This window comes from Aquarana catesbeiana, linkage group LG12, assembly GCF_042186555.1.
Source record: "Aquarana catesbeiana isolate 2022-GZ linkage group LG12, ASM4218655v1, whole genome shotgun sequence".
Lineage (NCBI taxonomy): Eukaryota > Metazoa > Chordata > Amphibia > Anura > Ranidae > Aquarana > Aquarana catesbeiana.
In genome coordinates this window covers 46,780,165-46,797,439 of record NC_133335.1, presented here as the reverse complement: position 1 = coordinate 46,797,439, position 17,275 = coordinate 46,780,165, and the positions used below count along the sequence as shown (strand labels likewise).

The window sequence follows — 17,275 nt, the reverse complement described above, 5'->3', positions numbered from 1 at the left end:
TTTGAACACTTGTGCCTCTTCCGCTGTACCTCGCCACGGCGAGGTACATCATGCCCGTCTGCCCATTGGCTCCACGTTCTGAGTTTCATCAATCCCAGGAGTCAATGGGCATCCGCCGCTTGTAGCATCACAGAATGCGCCGTGCTTTGTACTATAGGCACTAGAACTGCACGATCAATCGTTAAGAATCAAAATCGCAATCTTTTTCTCTTCTCGATCTTCAAAACAGCATGTCACGATTCTTTCCTATGCCGCGCACACACGAGCGGACTTTCCGACGGACTAGGTCCGACAGTCTTTCCGATGGACTTTGCAGCGTAGGTCCGCCGGACTTTCAAACGAACGGACTTGCCTACACACGATCACACCAAAGTCCGACGGATTCGTACGTGATGACGTACGACCGGACTAAAATAAGGAAGTTGATAGCCAGTAGCCAATAGCTGCCCTAGCGTGGCTTTTTGTCCGTCGGACTAGCATACAGACGAGCGGACTTTTCAACCCGGACTTGAGTCCGTCGGAAAGATTTGAAACATGTTTTATTGCTAGGTCCGTCGGACTTTTGGGGGAAAAAAGTCCGCTGGAGCCCACACACGATCGAATTGTCCGACGGAGTCCGGTCCTCCGGACCAAGTCTGCTGGAAAGTCTGCTTGTGTGTACGCGGCATAACTAGTGCAGAGAGTTCTCACAGCCTGCCAAGTTTAATCACAACACCGAATAAGTAGAAACAAAGTATCTTTTCGTTCTTTAATCAAAGGAAAGAACTCTGGCGTGTAAATGAAGGAAGTTTAACCATTTAAAGAACAAACCTTTTCTTACATTTGTTGATTACAAGTAAAAATCATTATTTTTTGCTAGAAATTTTTTTTTTTTTTTTTACAAGAAATTTCTGCTAGAAAATTACTTGGAACACCCAAACATGATATATATATATTTTTTTTAGCAGAGACCCTATAGATTAAAATGGTGGTTGTTGCAATATTTTATGTCACACCATATTTGCGCAGCGGTCTTTCAAACAGTAAACCGTAAAGTTAGCCCAATTTTTTTGTATAATGTGAAAGATGTTACAGCTTTATTCTAAGCAAAAAAATCGTGATTCTCATTTTAGCCAGAATCGTGCAGCTCTAATAGGCACATGTACGAGATCGGGAGGCGCACCGTAGCTTGGAAGGAGGAACGAGTGGGCTTTAGATGCCCACACTAAAAATAGGAGCGCGCTCAATGGGGACAGCAGTGGGTGAGTTTTATTAAAACGATAATGATTTCTACAACCTACATGTCATACACATACCATTATGTATCGCATAATGGGGGGTGTTTTAAAAAAAAAAAACAAAAAAAACAAAAAACCAAAGGCCTGTTATAGGTGGGGGCAGTGGCCATTTTTTTTATACTGCTGAAAATATTCTTGGCCTGAAAAGTAAAAAGTAATTACATCTAAGGATTGGTAAGCTGCAATATTTGGGTTTAGATATCTTTTAACGTGACTGTAAACCTAAATATTTAAAAAAAAATAGCAAACATGTTATACTTAGCTGCTCGGTATAATGATTTTGCACAGAGCAGCCCGGATCCTCCTCTTTTCGGGTCCCCTGCGGGCGCAGCCCCCCCCCCCCCCTCCCCGCACACTGGCTGTGATTTACCTAAACCATGTGGGTTTTGAACTGCCCAGAGACTCCGGATTTATATTTGTGTCATCCATTTTTACTTATTTGCAATCTATTAAATCTTCCTCTCTTTTTATCATCCAGTGCAGATTCTTTCCTTCTTTACCTGAAGTGAAATTGCAGATGATGTGAACATGGTGATGGGAAACTACTATTAAGGTAATAACACTTAGAAGTTAAATAAATAAGTCTAGAATTCTTGAATAAATATATCATGGACTTAAGCTGGCCATAGATGGATTGAATGTCAGCCAGCAGGGACCGGATGAAATTCGATTAATCTATGGGCAGGCTGGTTGGACCCAAGTTGATCCATATATCAACTTCAAGACAACCAGCCTGACGGATTTTATGTATGCGATTACTGCTGGCACCTATAGCTACCAGCAGTAATCATGTTCTGCTGGCAGGAAAGGCTGCCCGCCAGCAGTAATACAATAGCGCTGCAGTAGGGATTCCTCTATCAACACTGACTGTTGATTGGGGAATCAAATGATTTTCTTTCTTTTCACCCATGGTTGCAGCAAAGAAAATCTCATCATCTATGGCTTACTTCAAGTGCTACTAAACCCAGTGCCCTGCATTCACTATATCTGGTCTACTACAGTACACAGAACATGGAAATGCAATTATTTTAGTAAATATAAACTGTTAAATTCCTTTTCTCATCAGCAGTATATAGCAGTCTTGTGACTTCTATCACTGTCTAGTTAAAGCTTGTAGGAGGCATATTCATCCTTCTCTGACTGTCCTATGAGACTGCAGGACCCCTGACCCTCTGTCTGGACAGTGCTGATTGGCCCTGTGCCGATCACATGCACCCTCCCAAGAAAAAGAAAAAACTCTCTAGCAATACACAGTAAACTGAGCATGCGCAGAGTGCCCCTACGACTCTGTTCTATCAGCAGATGGATTGGGGAAAGTGAAAGAAGGGGAGGATCAGAGGACACAGGATCAAACAGCCTTTTTGCACAGCAGAGGATTAACCCCTTTAGGTTAAACAGTGAGTATAAGAAGCATGCTTTACTGCATATACAGACTGATTTTACTGTTGTGGGTTTAGTAACACTTTAAAGAATTTTTATTTGACTTTTTATCTTGCATTCACATATCTTGCAGGTTGCTGGTTATTTCTGTGAATATGGCCTAACCTTTACAAAGGACTCAGAACAATATTATCTAGACCCGAGCAAACACATAAAAATCTGTAATATACACACTAACAACTTGTTCATTTAATGCACAATCATAAATTGTTTTATTATAATTTTTAGAGAAAGAAAATTACAAGAAATTGCAATTACAACCATTATTGCACCCATTCTTTCATTACAGCATTAGTCTAATACATTTAGGTTACATGTAACCTTTTAGAATGCTATTACTTTACATTTGATGCTATTAGCATAAATGGCAGTCAAGCTACATCACAAATTAGTATGATTGTAGTATCAACTTCCATTTATAATTTATTATTATTATTATTATTATTATACAGGATTTATATAGCGCCAACAATTTACGCAGCGCTTTACAACTTAAGTGTAGACAGTACAAACACAATACACTTTAATACAGTATTTGATTTGATTCTTTTACACATTCTACCCTTTTTGGAGTTCCAAATGCAAAATATGGTTGTAGGGGTATCCATCAGCTTTGTTCCCCTCTTGGTCTTTTATTGATGACCAGTCCAAGATTCATTGGGGTTGATTTACTAAAGGGAAACAGACTGTGCACTTTGCAAAGTGCAGTTGCTCCAGAGCTTAGTAAATGATGGGAAGCTCTGCTCACTTACTTCATCCAATCATGTACAAGCAAAAATGATGTTTTTTTTTTTAATTTTATTTTCCTTGCACGTGATTGTGTACGCTTTTCAAAGTGAAGCCTTACCTCATTTACAAAGCTCGCATTTTGCAAAGCGCACAGTCTATTGCCCTTTAGTAAATCAACCCCAATGTGTTTTGATGCAAAAACCCAGATAGAGGAGAAATCGGCCAAAGGTCAGTGGCCGTGTCACAAGAAACATCTCTGGGTTCAGATTTATAAAAAATGAAACTGCTACAAATAGGAACCATGACAGATACCACCATGAACCAAGGTGAGCTTTCTTCCCACAGCACCCTTTAGGGCAGGGGTCTCCAAACTTTAGAAACAAAGGGCTACTTTATTGTCCTTCGGACTTTAGGAGGGCCAGATTGTGGCCAGCAGGGGCAGAAAATGTCACGGGCCCACCATCAGTGAGAATAAATATGGCGTCAAGGTTGGTGGTCAATAGGAGGAGTATGCCCCCTGTTAATAGGAGGAATAGTATTCCATCATTGGTATCGGTGGAAGATATAGTGCCCCATTGTTGGTGTCAGTGAGAGGAATAGTGCCTCATATCAGTGCAAGGAGTTGTGCCCCAAGGGCCCCATAAAGGCTAGCAAAGGGCCACATCTGGCCTTCGGGCCGCAGTTTGGAGACCCCTGCTTTAAGGTCAGCTTGAAATGAAATTTCCCCCTATTCCTTAGGATGCTCAGCTTCCTTCCGCTAGTACAGACACCAGGAAAACTGTGCAGGGATCCAAATCTTTTATGCTCTTTACCAAGTGGAAGCGTCCATAGTACCAATACCAGCCACAGCTAAAGGGGTTGGGTGGTGAACGTGGGGTGGAGATTAGTAGCACTGATAGTACATAGCTTAAAGTGGACCTATCATTACACTTCACATAAATCATCAGAACATATGGCAGGATTACCAAATACATTATTCATTTGAATAAAAAAAGTACCACAGATCACATGGTTTTCATTAAGTTTTCAATCAGCAGTGATAGAAGAGATTAAAAAAAAAAGTTACATTCGTGCACACAGATAAAAACAAACTATACAAATACACAAGGTTTTTAATGCATAACACACACTGATTACACTAAGTACAATAGGTTGAGTTTGTAGACATGTACAGTATATCTAAAACATTAAAAAGGCCACAGTTCATCTTTAACGGCCCATTCATTAGCCGCAATGTGAATCGCACAGGAATGCTGTGCGGTTCCCGTTGCGCTTCACACGCAGTTCTATGCAGTGCGATTTCAGCCTCATTCATTTTGAATGGGCTGAAATCGCACCGCAGCAACAGTAGTGCATGCACTACTTTTTGAAACATGCAGCAACCGCATCGCGTGGTACTTTTGTACCACGCGATCCGGTGCGGGCAAACGCAATGCACTTCCGACCTGTGTTTGGGCTGGGGTTAACTTAAACTGACCCCCACAGCAGATCGCAAGGGCATTAAGTGCAGGAGACCGATCTGGAACGCGTCTTTCCCACACTGCATTTTAGTGTGAACAGGCCCTATGAATGCTTCTCATTAGGATTCTAATTAGGATTCAATGGACCAAATACAAGATGGACGCTCTATAGACTGGATGGTGATGATTAGATTAGTGAGCCATGGGGAATGGGACCCAAAGTATACAAAAGTAAGCCAAGGATACAATCACTTTAATTTATTGGAAGAAAAAATAAAATAGAAAGCTAACGATACCACGCTGGAAACTGTGGGCATTGATGAGCTAATATCCTCAGGTCCGGCATTCAGAGGTAGATGGAGGGGCGTCTATACCCATGCTCTTGGAGGTAAATTGGGGCCGCTTGAGAAGCCAAGCCGTGACACGCCGGCTTGCCTGGATGACGTCACTGGCTTCTCGAGCTACCCGAGTCTACCTCCAAGGGCAGAGTCTAAACATTTGATTTTCTGATGGTTACTAGGGTCAAACTGGCAATGATTTTGGACCATAGTGACGAGAAGATATAAAGGAGTAGGGTGGAAATTTTTTCTCAAACGAACAAAACTTCAACTCTGAATGTGGTTTTATCTCGGGAGTATCATACTTAAGCCGGCCACATATGGATTGAAATTCGGCCAGATGTCAGAATACAATAGCTCAGTAGGGAGGATTCCCCATCCACAATGAGTGTAAGGATGAAGGGGAAATCGAGTCTTTGTTTTTCATTCAACCAACTGGTTGAACAGAAAAAAAAAAGTGACTAATTAATGGGCTACTTTATTGTAATGCACACGTTCTTGGCACAAAAGGAACGTTTTTAATGCGTCTGGGATTCCATTCAAGTAGCAAATCTAAACAGATTTTTAAGGGCTTGCAAACTAGATTTGTTGACTCGATAAAGGCAACGATGAATGCTCTGACAAATGATTTTTCACAATTTACGTACGAACGTTTGAACAAAATTCTATTGGTGTATGGCCAGCTTAAGCATGTTGATGCAACTAGCACCTTAGTGTATTTATGGGATACATGTTTTAGAATCTTTCAGTTGTTAAAATTCACATTTCACATTAATCAGTGTCTAGGTAGGAAAAAAATTATTCTTGGCATTGTGGGTGTTTTATGTCACCCAAAATGGCAAAGAGTTTTGTACTTCAAAAGACATAAAACAAAGGTTTCTAAGACTTTAAAAGAAGCATTAAGATCATTAACATTAAGTTCATCTATTTCACATATATATGTCAAAATGTATTAAAACACTGTAGTTCCCCTTTAATGTATAAAATGACACCCTTGGCTATCTGTAGAGCAGGGGTCCCAAAACTTCCTAAATAAAGGGCCAGATTATTGTCCTTCAGACATTAGGGGGGCCAGACTGTGGTCCCGAGTAGTGCCCCATTGCTGGTATCAGTGTGTGTGGGGGGGGGGGATATTGCCCCATTGCTGTTATCAGTTGGGGGGGTGATAGTGCCCCATTGCTGGTATCAGTGGGAGGGATAGTGCCCCATTGCTGGTATTTGTGGGGGGGGGGATATTGGCCCATTGCTGGTATCAGTGGGGGGGGGTATAGTGCCCCATTGCTGGTATCAGTGGGAGGGATAGTGCCCCATTGATGGTATCAGTGGGAGGGATAGTGCCCCATTGATGGTATCAGTGGGAGGGATAGCGCCCCATTGATGGTATCTGTGGGAGTGATAGTGCCCCATTGCTGGTATTTGTGGGGGGGGGATATTGGCCCATTGCTGGTATCAGTGTGGGGGGGGTATAGTGCCCCATTGCTGGTATCAGTGGGAGGGATAGTACCCCATTGATGGTATCTGTGGGAGTGATAGTGCCCCATTGCTGGTATCTGTGGGAGGGATAGTGCCATGCGGGCCGGGCTAAAGGCAAGCAAAGGGCCGCATTCGGTCCACGGGCCGCAGTTTGGAGACCCCTGCTGTAGATGGTCACCCTGTATCATAGTTGTATAGACAACTCTAATTATTGTTACATAAGTTGACCTATAGAATTAAAGTGCCTTGTGCAAGGAAACTTTAAGACAATACAGCTACTTCTTCACATTTAAGAACTGATTCAAATCATTTGGGAAAAGTAGAGCAAGAGACTGTGTGGTATATGAAGCCCATTGTAACCAACCAGATATTACTATCAGTGTTCTAAGCTGTGCTGTTCTGGTCAGAGTCTGGTCAGTTGCTGTGGGTAAGACCAACATATTTATGTTCAGTGACATTAAGATTTGATCGGGTAGACAAGGCAGCACCTTCCTTTATGAAGCCGGGGAATCTGTGCTTCCTTTGGTATCAACAGAAATGTTGGGACATAAATAATCACAGCAGATAACATTCATTTTGTTTATCGTTTCAGAAGTTTTAGACATATTCCCCGTTGTTGTTAATGATTGTGTGTGCAAATGTGAGCATGTTGCCATGTTTACAACATGTTTAAAAATGGTACAATATGTGCTAAAGAGCCTATGTATGTATATTGGAGAAAGGAAGATACTTTCAGTGATGGCACTGTGAATCATCGTCTAAGGTATATGAAAGGCATTTCTGCAAGACACATATACAGATGTTGAACACTAGAAGGTCCTTGTAAGCAGTGATCAGCCTGGTATAAGGATGATTGAACCTTCTCTTCCTCCACCAGTATCTGCCACTTCTAGGTGGCCTTCTTCTATCTTCCCCTTGCTGACCCTCCACAGCCAGGTGCTTCCGCGGTCTTGTGCTAAGGAACATTTCAGCTCAATACCGCAGTCTGCAATATCCGTCTTCCATGGGATCGGATCTCCTTCTGAATTTACTATAGTGAATGGTTTGATTGGGATCTGTACAAAAGAGAGAAGTAGATTTAATAGTGATACAGTATTAGAATCGCAAAGTAGTGCTGTTGTAGATTCTTTTAAGGATCTTTTACATTCTTATTAGAAGAATACTTTCATCTAAAGCTTATTACTGCATTATTTGTGGTAAACCAAAGTATTAAGCCTTGTACACTCTAGTAGTATTTTTTTTCATTCAACCCAGTAGCGCTGAACGAAAAAAAACTGACAGCTCCGGAGGAGCCGCTGTACAGCCCCCCCCGCCAGAACACTACGGTTGGCAGAGAGTGCTAATGGGGAGCCAGTCAGCAGACCTTTTTTGAATATGCCCCATCGACAGAAGCCAGCAGAACGGCCAGCTTCTGTTGGACCGGCTGTAGTACACAGGGGCCAAATGTCAGACGGTTTCTATTGAACCGGCCAATGCCGCCTGACCTTCAGCCCATGTGTACTAGGCTTTAGGATGTATTTATCCACAATTATTGGATTTGCCTATACTTGGAGATTTGTTTTTTGTGGGAGGAATTTGCTCAGTGATTCAAGCTTCGTCCCATTACCATTGAGTAATTCTTATATGTATTCTGATTCACACGAAGAGCTCAGGCCTCAAACTTAAAAAGTAAAGTTGTAGTAAAACTTGCAGTCTAGGAACCTATCTGTTTTAAAGAAAATTGGGACATTCTATGAATAGATTTTTTTTTTCCTGGACCAGCTACACTTTGAGTATGCAGTATGGAAGTCCAGTCAAAAGCTAACTAATATAAAATCTACTCCCACCCCCATTCTAAGCCCTATACTATCTATCGTGTAATGGAAAGATGTGTATACTTACCTAATCTAAGGGCCCTCTGGTCCAGTCACAGGATTGGCTCACAGCTCCAGCTTCAGGGGAGAGGAGGAACCGCCAACAATGGGTGCCCCATAGTAAGTCTATGTTACTGCCCAGGCATTCCATCCATTGTTGCTGCTATCTCCTGAAGCTGGGCACTGTTGAGATCACGTGACTGGAGCGCCTTTAGATTAGGTAAGTATAGACATCTTTCCTTTACAGGAGTTAATATAGGGCTTAGAATGGGTTGGGAGCAGGTTTAAGCTTAGTTAGGTTTTGGCCAGACTTTCACTTTAAAGTATAACAAAAGACAAACCTTTTTCTAGTTTTGGATAGAGTTGAGAGTAATTAGAACACCTATAAGGTTTTTATTGCTGCCTGTGTCTCATTAGGGGGATTTAGCCTTTCTACTTGTCCTGTTTATAATTATTACTGCGAATGAAAATAGAAAATAAATGCCAATTTTTGGGTTTTCACAAGAACAGAAATAAGCAGGCTTCAGTCAGTTTCCAAAAAGCTTAGAAACACCTGCTGGTTATTCACATTGGGCCCCTTTGACATGGGTGATCCTATTAGGTCCGCCTGGTGGTTTTTCAGACGGACCTGATCGGACCCTCCAGTATTTTCTATGGAGTGGCGCATGTCAGTGGACACATCTGCGATGACACCTGCCAACATCCGATCCTGTCCGCAAAAAACAGACAGATGGTGGTCCCATTTTCCATCCGTCTGGCAGATCGGATGGAAACGGACAGACGGTTAGTTTCCATCCGATTGTCCCATAGATGAGAGCGTCTGTGTCCGTGTCTGCTCTGCATAATGGAGCAGACACGGACCTGTCATCCACCTGCTTAGCAGGGATTAGCAGAGAGATCCCCTGCTGAGCCAATGGATCCAGCTTCATGGAGGCGCCCATGTGAAAGGGGCCTAAGAGGGCTGGCAGACTTTACACAAAACAAAAAAAAACACAGTGCCTGTGTTGTGAACCTTTGGGAAAATAGGGAGAATATAGAAGAAGTACAGTGTAAGGGTTTACATACACTTTAATATGCTTAAAGAAGAATTTCAGGTATGAAAGTTTTATACATAGTCACATTGGTCTAGGTTGAATCAGTGTAACTGTTTATACACCATACTTGTGGGATCCCTCTAGAAGCTGGAGGTCACTGTGGTGGACAACGCTACTCTGGTGATCTCCACTTGGTTCCAGTACCCGTGCTAAGCAGCTGCCCTGCTGCATTCTGAACACAGGAGGTCAGCATGAGTGTTATTCATATACTGTAAAGTTTTGCATTTTCTCAATGAAAGAAAAGCATTCTCTCATAGGACGAGGTATAGAGTGTGACGTCACTGCCCCGCCTCTCCATCTCGTCCTATCAAAAAACACAAAACATTTTCTGAATGGCACCCGTGCTGAGCAGCAGATTTCCTGTGTTCACAATGTAGCAGGGGAACCACTCGGCACGGGAGAGACTACTGGTGCAGTGTTACCTACTACACTGACTTCCAGCAAGTATGGTATATCCATAGTTACATTGGTCTTAGCTTAACCATGAATGCCATACCCGGAATTCTCTTTAAGAGGTGAACAGATTATTGGCTATTGCAGTGTTTTGATGCGCTTTTATTATTTCATATGAAAATGCCTGCCATGACTTCTGATGTGTCTCCTTAATTTAAGCCTAGTATGAAGGACCTTTTAATAGGTTGAGGCACATTTTTATAGCGTACAGCTGTAAAGTGGACCTACTTTATTTCCTGTCATATTTGGTGCAGACCTTAGAATTCAGCCTCTTACCTGACTGCTGATGCCCACTGCCAGGTCTCCCAGCTTGGTTTTGCCAGACTCCCAAATGTTCAATGTTTCTCCACTGAAAGTTTGCAATTGTACTTTTACCCCTGAAACACAAATTAACAAGGAGGGATCAGTATTTGTATTCGGACTTACTGCTAGTTACAACTTCATTTGTATTATTGAATCTCCAGGCAGTGAATTGATCTAGAGCAGCCTTTTTCAACCAGGGTGCCTTCTGGGTTCTTCTGTGGTGCCATGGCAAAATGCCTAAAAATTGCCCTAAATTGCTCAAACTTTGCATGCAAAGCAGCGGATGGACCAAGCTTGCTTTTTTATTACACAAAGCCACAGGTTTTCATTGTGCACAATTACAACCTTGGGTACTGTGCAAGCCAGCCTTTAGCATCCTAACAACCACTGATGTCATTGGTTGATGAGGAGGACATTGGGCACCTGCATAGCATCCTTGTCTGACCCTCATCCCTCTCTGTCAGCACTGGGGTCACGTGAGCAGGGTGGGGGGTAGAAGATGAGAGAGAAGAAAGGCTGAAATACTAATTGGTGCCAGTGTGCACTTGCTGTGAAAGAATAAATCACCTCTAATGTTGGGTGTCCTATGTGTGTGGATGCTGCTATGCTATTAGTTAGGTTTATTACATTTTAGAACAGGGGCACCCCGAGATCGTCCATAATTTTAAAGGGTGCCTGGAGTGGAAAAAGGTTGGGAAACACTGTTCTAGAGTATAAAAAATGTTGCCTGTGCAAATGAAGAAAGTTGTCTTGCAGTTTACTTACCATTGAACCGAAGTTGTTCAATGGTCATTGTGCACAATGAGGAGGTTCTTTGTATGGGAAGTATATTGGATTCATAATGGTTCCAGGATCCTCCTGGCTTTGAATAACCACTAGGATATAAACTTTTATCTTAAATGTTATCGATAATATCTTTTTTATTGTTTTTATATCATGCAAAAGTGTTGAATATTGATTGATTAAATGTACCCACTTCTATGAAGTAGATTGTATGTGAACGAGTAGTTGCAGACAGTACTAGTGTTTATGACATCAAGCTATGATTAAGTCTGTGAGGCCTGCATATACATACCATTGAACCAACTAGGGGTGGTTGTGCTTCCCCCGCTGAACAGGGTGTCGCTTTGTAAGCTCCATGCTTCCATTTGGCTGTCCCATGAATGGATTCCAGAACTTCTAGTATCCAAAGTATTCATGGATTCCTGTAGTGTTGATAAGAGAATAGTGAGTACGTAGTTAAAAAGAAGACCTATGTCTTTCAGGTTCCATCCACCTAACAGTTCTAACCCACAGCTGATCAAGAGGCTAAAAACGATTTGAGGAATGATCCACTTGCATTTATAAGGAAATAAAAATGACTTCCTGACAGTTGCATGGCATATATTTTTTACATGCTGGTAATCCTTGTAGCTAGCCCCTTTAGTTCCTTTTAATCATCTGCTAGTTTGTAGAAAAAAAACTATTTCACAATTTATTTAAAGACACTAGAAAATAAAAGCAAACTGAAACAGCGGGATCCAACTTTGAAACATTGAAGGCAATCATTTTGGGGGGAAACTCAAAAAAATCATCTGGCTGGTGGTGCCATTGGGGTATTGGACACAGAAAGTCTATTATTAGTATCTTGGATACGTCAGCAGTAAACTCTTCCCAACAAAGATCTTAGCTTTACTTTTGCTGGGTTCTCCATATTGAAATAGCAAGCAGGGAAGATTAAATTTCTCTTAATGTTTATGGTGTATGGACTCAAGGGCATAGATCTCACTTCCAGATGAATTGACAAACATTTGAGTGATTTAGCTGAAAGGCATATGTCTAGTCTGACTTGGGTGCTTTAGGTAGACTAACCCTTCTTGGCAAGAGGTGAGACAATGAAAGGCAAATGCTGACCAAAATCTATCCATACCTTGCCACTGAGCAGTGGATCCAGGCTGTCCTCGCTGAGAAACTGGGTATCCTTTACAGAGAACAGTTGGGAGAGGTTGTCCCGGTACAGGTCTGCACAAACAACAATAACTTTTCAGAACATCATCGAGGAACACATTTCTTGGGCACATTATAGCATTTTCCTTTACATTTTAGGCTATACACGGTGTGAATACACTAGCGATAATCGCAAAAGAATCCGGCAGGCTGGTTGTACCCAAGTTGATGGATACATCAATTTGGTACATTCAGCCTGCCTATTAACAGTTTGAATGTCGGCTGGTTCCTGCTGAACCAGCTGAGATCCGAACCGTGTATGGCCGGCCTTAGTCCTTGGCAGTACATACTGTCACATACTGAGCTGACCAGGAAACAAGTGCTGCAGGTTTTTTTAGTAGAGTGCTCCCAAACTGCTGCATGCAGCATAATAACGATGATTTCCATAGGAGCAGTGAGAGATGTTGTACAGGGAAACCTTTTACTACAAGAACATGGCTATTACACACCACTGGTCTTTTTTTGTCCAACTATTTTCAAAAGAAAAATTGAAACTGTAGTCCTACCTATTTCTAGACGCTCGATCTCCATTTCACATGAAGTTCTGGTTTGCTCCATGCTTCTGGCATTTGTTGTTAAAGGAGAGTCTTGGGTTATGTTTTTGATATGCTGACTAAGCACAGGTTCTTCAGGAAACAGCTTGGGTTTGGACTGCGTGGTCTCAGGTTCTTTTTTAGCCGAAGGAAATTTTCTGGGTTCTCTGTATTCTGAATCACATGGAGAGCTCAGGCCTCCAACTAAAAGAGTAATGAGAGAAAAAACAGTGGTCAGCTTTGACAATTCTAAAGGCAGATATGCATCTGACTGTCAGACAGCTTGGTATACATTTGTGATGAATGCTCAATAGCTCACTTTATGGCCAGTATTTTTACATGGGAAAAGACAAATTGGAAAACACCTTTTTTTTTTTTTAAGGCTAGCTCCGTACAAAAGATGTTTAATGTGAACCATCCACTGGTTTCTAAAATCTTTTAGAGCCCTGGCGTTGAGGCTTATGACCCTGTATGCATATGGCCCTATGTATGAGTACTGCTCAAATGTGTGTTCAGCTGAATCATATTTCAGCCTGTCAATGATTTTGACAGGCTGCTGGCATGGGCTGTAGGCACTACCTGTGCCTCACAGGCACCAAAGTACACCCAAAGATAAGAAGTGGAAGAAAGGGGAGAATAGTGGGGGGAAATGGGAGGAAAGAAAGGTAAGGGATTAGTAGGTTCGGGGGAGGTAGAAAGGGTAAAGCATCCAAGGTGGGTTGTCTAGTTGTGCCTTCCTTAAGGAGAATATGTATTATGTTTGAGGGCTCTGTGTTTTCAGCCAACAGAGAGCTATTTCAGTAAAAGGCATTTAAATTACCACACTGACACAAGTCATTGCCATGGGTATACCTCTACAGAGAGCTTGCCTAACATTCAGTAATCTGATAAACAATGACAATGAATAATATCAGGACTGTCTAAAAAGGTGATTCTTAAACTTTTGTTGAGTCACGGATCCCTTTAAAAATCTGATGAAATTTTCGCCCCCCCCCTGATGATACAAATTTAAATGGTAAACATGGCCCAACAATGAGTCAAGAGATGTCTAGCGATCATCAGGGTGCGTTTTATTTCATTACTTTCAATGGGAAACCATTGATTGTGACAAGAGGGGGGGGGGTTATAGTGAATATAAATGTTATTTTTGATCTGACTCTCATGGACCCCCTGAAACCCAACCATTGACCACTTAGGGACCCTAGGTTAAGAATCCCTGGTCTAGAAGCAAAGAACTGTTTAGTTTTTTCTATGCATTGGCACTATTACTGGATTCTAGCAAAGTGCTTACTTGTTGTCAGTGCCGCATCCACTCTGTTCTTGAGCTCTGATGCTGTTGCTCTGTTATTTGGATCTTTCTGTAATCCAGCCACTATAAGGTCACGGATTAGAGGGTGAATACTAGGAGGAATTTCCTGCAACGGTGGAGGCTCTTTCGCAATCTGCAAACAAAAAAAAATCAGTATGTTCCACTTCTTATCAAATGAACATAATAAATGGCAGCTTTGAATGCTGTCTGAGTATGGTGCCTACCTTTAGACATAAGGGTGCAGTATGTGTGCGGCTCCATGGGTGCCAGCCATTCAGCATGTGAAGAAGCATGCAACACGCACTCCACACATCTAACTTTGCGCCACAGGGATTCCCTTGCACTATTTCAGGGGCCATGTGCGTCTCAGTCCCTGGTACATAGTTGGCTGCAGTAAAACAAGAAAATCAGTTATCACGATGGCATAAAATACATTTGTTGAAGTTATGTTGAGTAGATATATTTTTTTTTACAGAAAACCTTTAGGAGTTAAAGCTAAGAGACTATGGGGGTTATTTACTAAAGGCAAATCCACTTTGCACTACAAGGGCAAAGTGCACTTGAAACTGCACTAAAAGTGCACTCGGAGGTGCAGTCGCTGTAGATCTGAGGGGGACATGCAAGGAAAATAAAAAACAGCATTTTGGCTTGCACATGATTGGATGATAAAATCAGCAGAGCTTCCCCTCATTTCAGATCTTCCCCTCAAATTTACAGCGACTGCACTTCCAAGTGCACTTTCAGTGCAATTTCAAGTGCAAAGTGGATTTGCCTTTTGTAAATAACCCCCATGTAAGATAAAGCTTTTACAAACCTGGGAAATTCTAACATATCACATTATAAGCAGAAGTGATTTCCACACATCACAATGCCCTTTACATCTTGGTTCAGAAGCAGTTTCAGAAAAGGTTAGAAATTCAGCTTCCTTTATTTCTGAATCTACTTATTCTTTTTAGCGGGATTTTCACTGATAGTAACCTTCTGTGTTCAGCTTAAACTGCCTATGTTTTTTTACAGGCTCACGTTAAGGTGCAGATTGACCGACAGTATGGGGTTGATTTACTAAAGACAAAAAGACTGCGCACTTTGCATAGTAGGTGAGGTTGAAAAAAGACACAAGTCCATCCAGTCCAACCCATGTGTGTGATTATATGTCAGTATTACATTGTATATCCCTGTATGTTGCGATCGTTCAGGTGCTTATCTAATAGTTTCTTGAAACTATCAATGCTCCCCGCTGAGACCACCGCCTGTGGAAGGGAAATTCCATATCCTTGAAGCTCTTACAGTAAAGAACCCTCTACGTAGTTTAAGGTTAAACCTCTTTTCTTCTAATTTTAATGAGTGGCCACGAGTCTTGTTAAACTCCCTTCTGCGCAAAAGTTTTATCCCTATTGTGGGGTCACCAGTATGGTATTTGTGTATGCTCCAGAGCTTAGTAAATAAGCAGAAGCTCTGCTGACTTCCATCATGTGCAAGCAAAAATGCAGTTTTTTTTTCTTGATCGTGATTGGGTATTCTTTGCAAAGTGAAGCTTTACCTCATTTACTAAGCTCTGGAGCAACTTTCGTAAATCAACCCCTATATGTACATCCACATGCAAGACATCTATGAAACACCTATTTTACTTATTCTAGCTTTAAAAAAGAAGAAGGGCCTGAACAGGTAAAGGACCATAACTACTCACCTGTCAGAAGATTTGTCCCCAAGCTACCAGGAGGGAGGTGAGCAGCATGCCCAAAGTCACATAGGTAAGCTGTGCTATGGTCTTCCGTCAGGAGAATGTTGTCAGCTATAAACAGACATAATGGGTTAAGAAGACATGTGAAGAGAGGTGCATCAGAGTTCCTGAGTACAGGGAACATTACACAATTTGAACTAAAGTCTCACAGCTCTGTAGTCAGAGCTTATACAGTTGGCAGCATCTTAAAGCCCAAATGAACTTTCAGTTAATATCCACTAAATATGTTATTTTGTACATCAAAACAAAAAGTTGGGTTATGGTTTTATTTAGAAAGCAGCCACAGCCTGAAATGCCTGTACCCTGCCGGTGTTCTGCCGAGAAAGTTCCTCTCAGCGGATAAGGACCCTACTCTACTGCGCAGGCGCAGCGCTTGCGCAGTAGGAGTCGGCGGAAATAGCCGAAGCTGAATAGAAATCAGCTGTACATGGCGCCTGTAAGAGGGCCCCTCGCGGGCTCGCTTCACTCGGCACTTTTTTATTCTCCCTTTAGGTCCACTTGGATGGTGGGGCTTGAAACTGGACCTAGGGAGCAGGCGCCGTGTACAGCTGATTGAAGTTTTTCAGCTTCGGCTATTTTCGACGCTCCTAGTCATTCGTACTGCGCAAGCGCTGTGCCTGCGCAGTACAGGGGGGTCCTTACCTGCCGGGGGAACTTTCTCGGCAAGACACCGGCATGCTGCAGAGAAAAACCCTTGCTGTGTGAAGTCAGTGGTCTCTCTGCAGAGGTCTGATAGGCCCCCTACGAGTCAGGCCTATAGTTCTGCTCTTAGCAAAGCCACATCTAATTAAGGAGCTCCAGCTCTGGACCTCTTGCACTCCATGTGGAAGTAGTGGCCGCTCTGCAGAAGTCCAATAGCTGGAGCTTTTCAACCAGAAAAAGCACGACCTTTGCTGATTGCAGAACTGCAAGCTGTGGCTGCTTTTGAAAGATAATGAATTGTAATAATTTGCCCACTTTTTGTTTTGACGCACCTGGAAAGTATTCATATGATTAAGCCCGGGTTCGCACTGCTTCGGTGTGAGATTCCGCATGTACCGGTAATTCACACTGGAATCGGAGCACATTCCTGTGCAAATTACATGCAGTTGGGGTTATTTACGAAAGGCAACTCCACTTTGCACTACAAGTGCAAACTATAAGTGCAAAGTGCACTTGAAATTGCACTGAAAGTGCACTTGGAAGTGCAGTCGCTGTAAATCTGAGTGGAAGATCTGAAATGAGGGGACGCTCTGCTGATTTTATCATCCAATCCTGTGCAAGCTAAAATGCTGTTTTTTATTTTC

General features: G+C 42.2%; 1 protein-coding gene across 3 annotated transcripts in view; it reads right to left on the bottom strand.

Annotated features, from left to right (window-relative positions):
- Positions 1–2,905: 2,905 nt before the first annotated feature.
- Positions 2,906–17,275, bottom strand: part of MAP3K14 (mitogen-activated protein kinase kinase kinase 14) — a 106,911-nt gene continuing 92,541 nt past the window's right edge. For all 3 annotated transcript variants that reach the window (XM_073607690.1, XM_073607689.1, XM_073607691.1), the window contains exons 9-16: positions 15,936–16,040; positions 14,473–14,636; positions 14,231–14,381; positions 12,913–13,143; positions 12,330–12,421; positions 11,496–11,625; positions 10,394–10,494; positions 2,906–7,772 (exon numbers count right to left, since the gene is read on the bottom strand). In XM_073607690.1, coding sequence (XP_073463791.1) covers positions 7,551–7,772; positions 10,394–10,494; positions 11,496–11,625; positions 12,330–12,421; positions 12,913–13,143; positions 14,231–14,381; positions 14,473–14,636; positions 15,936–16,040 — 1,196 coding nt within the window. In that variant the 3' untranslated portion in view covers positions 2,906–7,550. The remainder of the gene's footprint in view (positions 7,773–10,393; positions 10,495–11,495; positions 11,626–12,329; positions 12,422–12,912; positions 13,144–14,230; positions 14,382–14,472; positions 14,637–15,935; positions 16,041–17,275) is intronic.